We start from the raw sequence: 12268 nt of genomic DNA on the forward strand, positions 1-12268 counted from the left end.
GATAACTGATGCCCTAGTAGATTTCAGATCAGCTTTCTTTAGCTTCATATATTTGAGATCTGTTTAAAAACCTTCTTCCGAGCTTTGGAAAACTTCCATTTCAGTCTTTTCCATGAAAAGAAATTATAAATCACTTGTTTTTTTTAGGAGTAAGGTATTATTTTACCTCTAAGAATTTGTTTTTAGGCAGAAAAAGAACAAAGGAAAAGCATTACAATTTTTCAGTTATTGTAAATAATTCACCACATTCCTTGAAACCATGTGACATGAGAAGCTTTTAGAATTTATAGCCATGATTATAGCACATGGAAAATTTACAAATGCAAACAAAGTAATTAGGAAGCTGTTAAAATTCCCAAAGCATTTCCCAAGGAACAAAATGATCTTCAACAGTTGCCCTTTTGGGTTAACCTATTGGAGTATGTAAGGGACTTTACAACTTTCCCATCGGACGGTGTCCTTCAGTTTAGACAAATTGCTTGCTGTTCATGAGCTGTGCATAAAAGAATCAAATGCAGTCTGTATAAAACATGTAATTTTATGCTGTTGCATACCAGCTCTTACTGTGGTTTTGTGGCAAATACTTATGAAAATTACAGAAAACAGTGATAGAAATTTTTATCTGCTATGCTATCTTTAGTTATTAATAAAATTATTAGCAGGAAAACAAAATATTGATACACTGTCGGTTGATGCATATACAGCAGTCACGTAAAATAGAGAAGTTACCATGATGAAAATATTCACTTTTGCAGCATTTTCCATTTACTGTAGTGCAGTAATCTTTCTGTAATCATGTGAAGTGGTAGGAGGGTTTTTGTTTTTTTTTTTTAATTTTCCCATTTTTTGTTTGGTTTCCCCTCCCCCTCCCCACCCCCCCCCCTTAACATTTAAGCTGAAGTTTACTCATATAGTTAAATATTTCTTATAGATGCCTTCCAGGATGTCAGATTTGTCAGCAACTTGTCAGGTAAGAGTTCTTTTAATTACAATATTTATTAATACTCTTTTTCCATTCAATAATCACTTTCATAATAATGTTTTTTAAAATTCTTGATTGGTATTACAGATGACAAGTCAGTGAAAGGTTAGATATAAAACAAATATAACTAACGAGTGGAGAACCGTCTGCATTACGTAGATCATCGGTTTATAGAAGTTATATAAATTACTTGGCTAAAGTAATCAATTTTTAATTTTTAATTTTAATTTAATTTTTAATTTTAAAGTAATCAGTTTTTAATGTCCTGACTAATTCTAAGGTTAGAATATATATATATTTAGAATCTTTGCTTTTGAAAGTTAACTGGTCTCTGTTCTAGGTAAAAGATGTGTTCTCTCATTTTCTAATGAAGTATTTATTCAAGTATTCTAAATTATATGTTTGGGTGCAGATGCTGTTGCGGCCGCTTGGTCAGACAACATGCTTGCTTTACCGCAAGTCTTGCTATGAAATACTCTGATGTGAAGCTAGGTGAAAACTATAATCAGGAAATAGAAGAATGGTCAGTGGAAAAACATACAGAACAGACCTCTACTGATGCTTATGGTGTCATCAACTTTCAAGGTGGCTCTCATTCTTACAGGGCTAAGGTATGTATGATGCTTACTTCTAAACTAGGACTTCTTACTTTAAACATGTTGATACAGATGGTGGATCCTTCATTTAGTTTTTGAAATTTAAGCCTGAAGGATGAAATTGTGATGACACTTGCATTGTGACAAACCAGTGCCCTCTATTATCATAGTTATTTTATTGTGGTCTGAATTCTGTCTATTTTCCTTTTTTTAATTTCTTTTTCATAACAAAAATTGTTTATATCTATCAGAACTAGTTGCATTCATGTACAGTTTACCTTTGTATTGCAAATGGTGATAAGAATTCCTAATCCCTTCGGCAGAACATTCCATTAAGAATTCAGTGTTACTGTTTCAGACATTGTTAAAATACAGCTTACTCATCAGTGCTGCTGCTTACTCATTACTGTTAAATTTTTATAGGAACTGTTGAATAACACCTGCTATCTTAGCCTTCTATTCTTAATTCTCAAACTCTGAAAAATCATTTGCAATTATGGACGGATGCAGAATATGCTTTTTTAGCAGATCTGTTCAAAATGATTAAAGCATAATCAGACCAATCAGAACAACCAAGTTTTTGGGGGGAGCGGCTGGTTAAAAACAAGTATGCCTGTAAATTGAAACTCTGGAATAGAACACTTAATTCACAAATGCACGTGCACTGGAAAGGCTGGAGAACTGGAAATTCTGATGTAGGCTCCACAACCATTTTGTGAAGGGTTTCTAGTTGTGGTAGAAATTGCTTAATGGTCACGTGGTTTTAGCTTGCAATGAGTTTTGATTCAGTGTAGTTTCTATTGCCAAAATTAAGCGCTTTAATGACGAAGCTGATCCCCCAAGGACAGCCTGGTGCTCTAGATTAGATCATCTCTGCCATGTTTTAGGAAAAGTAATTGCATTTTCCATAGCCAGGAATAGGAGAGAATATCCTGAAATACATCCTGTGGGTATTTTTTTTTTTTTTATCCCCTCATTGATTCTGTGATTATTTCTTTTAAGAATCTTTTATTTCTCTTCTTGTGTCTGCAGTATGTGCGGTTGTCATATGACACTAAGCCTGAAGCTATTCTGCAACTTATGCTTAAAGAATGGCAGATGGAGTTGCCAAAGCTTGTTATATCTGTACATGGGGGCATGCAGAAATTTGAACTTCACCCACGCATCAAACAGTTACTTGGCAAGGGTCTTATTAAAGCTGCAGTAACAACAGGAGCCTGGATTATAACTGGAGGAGTGAACACAGGTAAAGTACCAATGAATGTGCATAATTAACTAGATTATAGTTTATCAAAGCCAAAAGATTTAATTAATAAATAACTGCATCTTAAAGTAAATGTTGTTTGGTCAAATGAAATTAAAACAATTCATTTTGAACATGTGTAGTTGGAAGTGCATTGCTGTGTTGTCCTGCAAGGAGAAAAAACATGAAGGTGGTGGTGTTGACTTGGGTCTGTTCGTTTCAGTTTTTGAACCTGCAAGAAGGAAAACTTGATGCAATTAACATAAGCACAGTATTGTACTGGAGACTCTTTAGTTCTCACTAGGCTAATATTTGTTTTGTCAAATTACTAGTACACAGTACTTTGTCCCATTCTGATAGTTGTAGTATGGGTCCCTGCCAGAGTTCAAGACGCATTTGGACAGCACTCTCAGACATACGGTTTGATTTTTGGGTGGTCCTGTGTGGAGCCAGGAGTTGGACTTGATGATCCTTATGGGTCCCTTCCAACTCACGTTATTCTGTGTAAAATAAGTTCCCAGATCTTTACAGGCCCAATTAGCTAATGAAACTGTGGTATTTCTTAATAAGATGTGGTATTCAGTATATCTTTTTTGTGCACAAACAGGTGTTGCAAAACATGTTGGTGATGCTCTAAGAGAACATGCTTCCAGATCATCTCGAAAGATTTGCACTATTGGGATTGCTCCATGGGGAGTGATTGAAAACAGAAATGACCTTGTTGGAAGAGATGTAAGGATAAATAATCTAACTGAAATAATAATTTACCTACTTTATTTTGACAAATCTGCTCAAGCATGTTTTTTCACTTGCTTTACATCACTGAAGTATTTGCTTTACCATAAAGATGCATTGACATATGTGACTTATGCAAGATCATTAGCGTAAACACGTTGCAAAATGCAAATGCACTAGACACTGCTTGTATATTGTGTCTAGAAAAATATTTAAGTTTCACAGAGATGAATTTGAATTTCTACGAGTCAAATACATTCTTGTGTGCTTATACTTAGGTGGTTGCTCCATATCAAACCTTGTTAAACCCATTGAGTAAACTAAATGTCCTAAATAATCTCCATTCCCATTTCATTCTGGTGGATGATGGAACAGTTGGGAAGTATGGAGCAGAAGTTAAATTGCGGAGAGAACTGGAAAAAACTATTAATTTGCAACGGATACATGCAAGTAAGTAATTCTGGGCTGAGTTACTATGCTTTAATGAATAAGGTACTTGCATCAGACTTTTAAATAAGAAAACACAAAAATCAATCTTTTGTATATGTTTCAAGTGTGAATGATTGTTTTGCAAATTCCACCTGAAGCTTTGGTCAGAGCTGAAAAAGAAGACAGTGCAGATGGCTGATGACAAAATAGTTGTGCTGTAGCTGTGGCTAGCCATTATGTCTTAATTTCTTTTTTTTTTTTTTTTTTTTTTTAAGCATGGGAATGACTTTGAAACTAATATATTTTTGCACACTTACATGTATGTCAGCACTACTGTAATGTCTACCTTGGTTATATGAATGCAAATAAAAGTGACAACTTAGTTAACATTTGTGTGTGGATATACATGTATAACAATCTCTGTTAGTATATCTCTCCTGCAGCTCTGGCACTGAAACTTCTTTTGCTAGACCTGATAAAGTACTTTGTTTTATGCCTACATATCCATTGATACTGACAATGGTGAAAACATATGACTTAATCAAAAAGTTTAAAAAAAAAATTTATTTACAACTTTACAGGAATTGGACAAGGTGTGCCTGTGGTGGCACTTGTATTCGAAGGTGGGCCCAACGTCATACTTACAGTTTTAGACTTCCTACAAGAAAGTCCTCCTGTGCCAGTGGTAGTATGTGAAGGAACAGGTAGAGCTGCAGACATATTGGCATATGTTCACAAGCAAACGGAGGAGGGAGGGTAAGTTCTAGTACTGCTAGCCAAACTGTCAGTTATATGTAGATGGGTCTGAGAGTATTCCTTTAATGAATTGGGGCAAGAGTTTTATCTATGGAAAGATAAAAGCTTAAAGCAGAGAGAGTAATCTTGCATGTGATGCAGCTTTCCAGGTCGGCTGCAATAGCTTTGGCTGAAGACCAAGACCTCTTTTCTAGTTCTAGGCTCCTTGCATACCTTGTACAAGTTGCTCCAAATTCTTGAAAATATGCTTGCTTTAGCATGCTTATATAAGGATGGGAAAGGTGTATGTGCCTATATACTAAACTAGGAGAAACGTGTAACTTAACCATGATAATTTTGTTACACCAGTGTGACTAGAAGACCTAGCTCTCTGTTTAAATGCTTCGTATTTTTTAATCCAGATTTTAAGTAACTAAGCCACAGTACCTTAAATTACAAGTGTGACTGTTTTGAAGTGTACACAATAAACTTTTGCTCACAAGAAGTCAGAGCTGACCCGGCCTTCCAGAAATATAAGAATAACCCATAGAATAGTATGTTACCAAACTGCTTGAAAATATCACTCAACTACTATGAAATGGAATTTATGCAGTTAGCTGTTGCTTAGTAGCAACTTTTCTGAAAATGGATTAGAAGGAGTTCATATACTGTTCCTTCTGAAGAGTCTTTAAACTTTTAACACACTTGTGTTTAGCGTAGAAAACATTTATATGTTTTTAGTGTAGCGTCAACTGATAAAAAGGATGTGCTTGTGTTCCACAACACTTAGTGACAACCAACTTCTAGTTGGTTGTCAGACTTGCATTAATCCTTAAATGTAGTTGGATCTCAGTCTCAGGGACTGCCTCAGAACCAGGAGCATAGAGATCAAATGTAGCATTGAACCAAAGCTTTGTCCATAGCGAGCAAAATCACAAGCCTACCAGTCCTATTCAGAGGGGTGAGTGTGTAGTGTTTTGTGTCAAAATATTTTAGTTGAGATTATTTCAGAAGTGGCTATGCAAAGGAAAGGGAGAGGGGTTGAGTTACTTTTAGGAGGTCATATTAGAAAGTTGTAGGTTAAGCAACCTATGCTTCTTTCTAAAGGTTGTCCAAAGTTTTGCCACTGAAACAATAAGAAGCTTGAAAGTGTTAAGTGTAACATCATTCTTACTATTCGTGTATAGCAATGTGTTTTCATGTTTATTTTCAATTTCAGAAATGTTCCTGAGGGTGCTGAGCCTGAAATCATTTCTACTATTAAAAAGACATTTAACTTTGGTCAAAGTGAAGCGGTTCATCTGTTTCAGACACTGCTGGAATGCATGAAAAAAAAAGAACTTGTAAGTAGATCTTGCTATAGAAAATTTTTATGTAGGGTATGTGCATATGTGTTGTGTACAATCAAGTGTCATTCAAAATTGTTCCTGGACATAGTGCATCTTACCAACTGTAGAAGATAATCTGTGGGTACTTTATCTCATCACCAAGGGAGACTACAGTCTTACATTATTTCTGGTAATTTCAGGTTTGTTGTTGCTTCCAAGTCTGCTTGCTTTCATCTGACAGGATTCTGTTTTGTTCATAGTGTCTACCTATTTCATATGTGGGTTGTTTTCGTTTCTTGTTTTGATTTTTGAGAGCCTCTGGATTTTTTTTTTGTCTTTTAATTATTACTGTACTGGTGAAGTACCTATATAATTGGATGCTTAAAGCAAAAACACTTAATAGAGCTTTATGTATGGGCTATATTCAGATACTGATGTCTCATTTGGAAAATCATATTTTACTGTTCTAAGATTTAAAATTGTCATATTCAGCTAAACACATTTGCTGACAGATTAATCTTGTAATACAGATTGAACTGGAGAAGTACATAGAATGCTATGTGATGTTTATAGCCAATAGGGAATTGTAATCATAGTGGAAAAAGAAGTTAAGATTGGTTGAAGAGTGTAAAGGGTTATCCTTTTTCTCATCAAAGATTGCTTTGTGTGATCCCTAGTTAGGGAAACACTGCAGAGTGTACACTAGAGATAGGTTTTCTTAGAGTATAGACTTAAATTGCACAGAAGATAAAGTGACTTTTAAATGTATTTCAACTCCTGACATAAATGTCTGGAGCTAATCACCTTTGCCTGAAAATAAATTATAAGCTTATTTTCCCTATTTTATTGTTTTGAACAGATTACTGTTTTTCATATTGGGTCAGATGAACATCAGGACATTGATGTTGCAATACTTACAGCATTGTTAAAAGGTGAGACTTAAGTGCATTTGGAACCCCCAGCTATTGTGTAGTGATTATATGATGGATTACTTATAAAAATCTGTAGAAATATTTAAGTTTCAAGAAAATAATTATGCGCTATATTTTCTCATCTTATACTACCCTAATCTATGTTATAACTGATGAAATATACCATACAATGTTGAGGTGGATTACATGATTTTGCAGGATAAACAACTGCTTATTATATTGTAATTATTTTTTTTCTCATTGTTTTTGCTTAAGGCACGAATGCATCTGCATTTGACCAGCTTGTTCTTACACTTGCGTGGGATAGAGTTGACATTGCCAAAAATCACGTTTTTGTTTATGGGCAACAATGGCTGGTATGTATATGGCCTAGATTAAGCAGAATGGTATTTTCTAAGAGAAAAAACTCAACTTACTGTAAAGAAATAATGTTTTTTATAGAGACAGACTGTAGAATACTGACACATTTATTTTTAGGACAGTAATTTTTGTATACTTTGTAGTTGTAGAGCTGTTTTATTATTGTGTAATTGAAGAAGGTGCAACAATTGTAGAAATGTTAGGCATTCTGAATAACTAGGGGAGAAGAGACACTGCAAAAAGTGAAAGCTGAATTGATGCTAGTGAGATGCAATAACAGTTCTGAGTATTTGTCTATTGAAGCAAATTGTGGTTTCAAATGTTTGATGTCTTCATGTGTTTGATCCAATAGCAATATATGAAAACATCTTAACTATGCTAAACCAAATGTGTATTTAGTCCAGAATACTACTTCTGAGTGTGTCAGTAAGAGATGTCTGTGGAAGAGTGTAAGATCAGAGAAAATACTTGATTAAGTTGTTATAATATTCCCTCATCATGTAATTGTGTGAAGCTCAGGGGATTTTCTGAACCAAAGGTAGCCGTGGTATTTGTAGATACGTAAGGTTTCTCTGTTCCAGCCCTGTGAATGAATGAGGTTGATTTGTAAACCAAGTACACTTAATTCTGTGATACTCCATTTTACTGGTTCTCTCTAGGCTCTACCTTGTACTTACTTGTTGCAGGTTGGCTCTCTGGAACAGGCTATGTTAGATGCCCTTGTGATGGATAGAGTTGCATTTGTGAAACTTCTAATTGAAAATGGAGTAAGCATGCACAAATTTCTTACAATTCCGAGGCTGGAAGAACTTTATAACACAGTAAGTGAATGGTTGCTTACTCTTTTTTTCTCCTTCCCTCCTTCCCTCCTTCCCTCCTTCCCTCCTTCCCTCCTTCCCTCCTTCCCTCCTTCCCTCCTTCCCTCCTTCCCTCCTTCCCTCCTTCCCTCCTTCCCTCCTTCCCTCCTTCCCTCCTTCCCTCCTTCCCTCCTTCCCTCCTTCCCTCCTTCCCTCCTTCCCTCCTTCCCTCCTTCCCTCCTTCCCTCCTTCCCTCCTTCCTTCCTTCCTTCCTTTGTTTAATGTCAACGTGTCAAAATATTCTGCTTATACTGTAATATTCTCATGTTTTCATTACACTCTGATTTCTCATTCTAATTTTTTCCTTCCCTTCTTTTTATAAAGAAACAAGGCCCAACTAACCCAACACTCTTCCATCTTGTTCGGGATGTCAAACAGGTATGCTGTAAATGTAAAAATCTACTGAAGTAGCAACATCAGTCTTTTTATGATTTCTTATGTTTGATTGTCAATTTAATCTTGAATTTATTAATTTGGTTTTACTGAAGCAGTAAACTACATCTGCAGTTACTCTGTTGTTTCCAATATTTGCAATTGTGTGCTTAATAGTACCTTATTGCCGCAAAGATATTTGTTAAACCTGATAAGTGATGTATTTTTTTCATATTAGCTCTGACTGTTTAGCTTTTTGAGAGTTTGAGAGATGATCAAAGGCAAAAAACAATGTGATGACAACTGCCTCCTCTCCCCCTGCCCATGCCCCGCTTTCCCCTTCCTCCCTCTGACAAACATCTAACCTACTGGGGGAGATAATATAGAAGATGAACTATAACCTGGTATTTTTTGAAACTCATAAATAACCATGTAGATGCATTGTGTTCCTTTTAAATCATGAACAGCTTAATTTGTTTTAATTTGTTTTTATTTAGAGTTGTACGTGTAAAAACATTCTAAGCAAATTTAAATTAAGATTATAATTTGCAAAACTGAAAATGTCTTTTATATTCTTAGGGAAATCTTCCTCCAGGATATAAAATCAACCTGATCGATGTGGGGCTGGTTATTGAATACTTGATGGGAGGAACCTATAGATGCACCTACACAAGAAAACGCTTTAGAGCTATATACAATAGTCTCAGTGGGAACAATCGGGTATGTAGCAGTTGGATAATGGAACATGCGAATTTCTATGTTAACAATTAAAATAAAATTGGAGCCATATTGTTTTGTTCTTTTTGTCAAGGGATTGATTCTTTTAAAGGCAGTGTTACAGCCTAGGAGGGCAACTGGTAGCTGTTTGAGATTGATCACAAACAATTTCTTGTTCTTCCTTACTCTAGCATATCCAAATTTCTTCTGTTACTGTCTCCTCATAGAGGGGAAGAATGGGTATTAAGCATACGGATTCACTGGGTCTTGGGATGCAGATACTGTAGCTTCTTGGTCGTCATTGCTTTACTATTTTGTGACTTTATTTAATTTAAAGAAAAATTAATCCTTCTTAAATATCAGTGAAAACTCTTAATCGTTACCATTGTATAAATTCATCACTGTTTCAGTGGCAAAGTAACTGTTTAATTGCTTAACTAAGTATCCAGCTGTAAACAGCTGATTATATACTAGTTTGTAAGTGGGTGTAAAGAAAGCTAGCCAAACCTCTTTCTATTATTCTTGTCAGAGATCTGGGCGAAATACTTCAAATACTACTCCTCAGATGTGTAAAAGCCATGAGTCTTTTGGTAACAGAGCAGACAAGAGAGAAAAAATGCGACATAATCACTTCATCAAAACAGCGCAGCCATACAAACCAAAGGTACAGATGTTTGAGGGGAGAGTGGTGGTGGGTTTTATTTTAAGCAGTTAAGAGTGGAGAACCTGGTTAACTCCAAGTGTCCAAGTGCAGCTGAAGTGAGTAGCAGCAGTTTTACTGACTTCAGTAAAGCTGGGATTTCATCTTTTTGTACTTGTTTATAAACCATCTATCACACTTGTGGGATTCTGTGAAGAATGTTCATCTCAACATTAGTCTTCCAGATAATTTCTGATGGTTAGTGAGTAAAAAGCTTATCTTTGGCACAGTTCTACCAATGTGGGAACAGGAGGGGAAATCTGCATGATTTTTTAGATGAAGCAAGATGTGGCTGTGTTACTTTAAGGAATTTCTGTGAGTTTCATCATATTGTAGGTATATTAATTACTGCATTTCTTATGATCTGTAAATCAAAGTAATTAATTCTATCTGTTACTAGAAACGAATTGTGCTTAACTGAAGTTTTTGAACAAAAATTCCAGCTGCTTTTGAAATATTCAGAAATCCATTTTTGTTTGTAGAAATACATATCAGTTGACATTAGATCACCCAGCATTTTGCTTCAAATTATGTAATGATTAACTTTAGAAATTAAAATGTAACTTTCTGATTTTATTTTTAAAGATTGACACTGGTGCAGAAGAGGGAAAAAAGAAAAGAACCAAAGATGAAATAGTAGACATAGATGATCCTGAAACACGACGTTTTCCATATCCTCTCAACGAGCTGTTACTTTGGGCAGTGTTAATGAAGAGGCAGAAGATGGCCCTTTTCTTCTGGCAGCATGGGGAGGAGTCCATGGCAAAAGCCTTAGTTGCTTGCAAAGTGTATCGTTCGATGGCATATGAAGCAAAACAAAGTGACCTTGTTGATGATACTTCAGAAGAACTGAAACAGTATTCCAAGTAAATTATATTTATATCATTAAAGATCTGTTCTTGAAATTTCCAATAAAAATAGCAGGCTATAGTATCAACAGACGAAGATTATTGCATTAGCAGGCTCAACGAAAGTTCATTTTTGAAGAAAGGATTTGCTGGCACTCTAGTAAAAGTTGTGTATTAAACGTTGCTCACTTTGAGAGCTGTTACAAATCTTGACTTGTAGTTAAATCAAAATGTCTCTGAATGTATCAGTTGAAACCATCTGACTTTCTTGCATTATGCTTTAATAGCTGTTCGTAGTATGCATATGTTTTTAACAGAAGTCCCAGTTTCACATCTTGTATTTGCAAGTTGCTATATAATAGAAATATATCTACCAGAAGTGACAGGCAATAGTCAATTCAAGTTGTGTTACTGGGAACTTGTTTGGACAAGAAAATTTGACTTAAACTTTATGGATACTAAGTTATGTTTGTTTTGATACTTTTTTTTCCTTTTTTCTAGTGAGTTTGGTCAGCTGGCAGTTGAACTGTTAGAACAGTCCTTCCGACAAGATGAAACTATGGCAATGAAGTTACTAACTTATGAGCTTAAAAACTGGAGCAACTCAACTTGTCTGAAGCTAGCAGTGTCATCAAGACTTCGTCCATTTGTAGCTCATACTTGTACGCAAATGTTGTTGTCAGATATGTGGATGGGAAGGCTGAATATGAGGAAGAATTCATGGTACAAAGTAAGCTTTGTCGCAGTTTATTATTGGTATAAAAAGGATCAATGGAATGTATTTCTAATTGGAAGGGAAAGTACGTGTTTAAATAATATTAGTATAAAGCTTTCATCGCTATAGCTTGTGTTAATAAACCCTGTAAAACTGTCTCCTATAACATAATCAAAACTGGAATTATTTATTGTTAACTCTTCTTTTGACACTCTATTATCTTTTCAAATAAGGTACAGAAATATAGAAGGCAAAAAACAGGCAAGTAGCCTTTCATCAGAGGCTTAAAGAGATCATGTGAATACTAATCCACTACTAAAAATATAGTGGTTAAAAAAAATTAACAGACAGAAAACACACTTGTAAGAATATCGTTTCATGCATTTTGGCTTTTTACAGGCAATACATGAAACTTGATGTAGAAAAGCTTTGTATATATTCTATTTTGGAGGAAGAAGCTGAGCAAAAGGAGGGCACAGAATGAAACAAGGGTAGGCAAATCGGGAATAGGTTTTCTGATGGTGCCCTTTGGTACAAATCAATTGAACCAACATGGGAGTTGCATATTTCTTTGAAACAGTGTACCAGAAACTTACTGCTGCTAGGAATATAGTGAAAGACCACTTCCCTACAAAATATCTACAAGCATTGCTTAACTTGTGACCTACTAAAATCCTCTTTGATAACTGATTAACCGTTTTCCTGCTTGCTCTGTAACA

At 35.3% G+C, this 12268-nt stretch overlaps 1 protein-coding gene across 2 annotated transcripts in view; it reads left to right on the forward strand.

The window, feature by feature from the left end:
• The window catches only part of TRPM7 (transient receptor potential cation channel subfamily M member 7), a 54142-nt gene that overhangs the window by 22384 nt on the left and 19490 nt on the right, over window positions 1–12268 (forward strand). For both annotated transcript variants that reach the window (XM_084293457.1, XM_084293458.1), the window contains exons 3-17: window positions 932–970; window positions 1395–1593; window positions 2611–2824; window positions 3429–3553; window positions 3835–4006; window positions 4567–4741; window positions 5940–6063; window positions 6908–6980; window positions 7236–7336; window positions 8027–8161; window positions 8522–8575; window positions 9149–9289; window positions 9816–9950; window positions 10572–10852; window positions 11336–11564. In XM_084293457.1, coding sequence (XP_084149583.1) covers window positions 932–970; window positions 1395–1593; window positions 2611–2824; window positions 3429–3553; window positions 3835–4006; window positions 4567–4741; window positions 5940–6063; window positions 6908–6980; window positions 7236–7336; window positions 8027–8161; window positions 8522–8575; window positions 9149–9289; window positions 9816–9950; window positions 10572–10852; window positions 11336–11564 — 2197 coding nt within the window. The remainder of the gene's footprint in view (window positions 1–931; window positions 971–1394; window positions 1594–2610; window positions 2825–3428; window positions 3554–3834; window positions 4007–4566; window positions 4742–5939; window positions 6064–6907; window positions 6981–7235; window positions 7337–8026; window positions 8162–8521; window positions 8576–9148; window positions 9290–9815; window positions 9951–10571; window positions 10853–11335; window positions 11565–12268) is intronic.

This window comes from Netta rufina, assembly GCF_964035555.1.
Source record: "Netta rufina genome assembly, chromosome: 11".
Classification (NCBI taxonomy): Eukaryota; Metazoa; Chordata; class Aves; order Anseriformes; family Anatidae; genus Netta; species Netta rufina.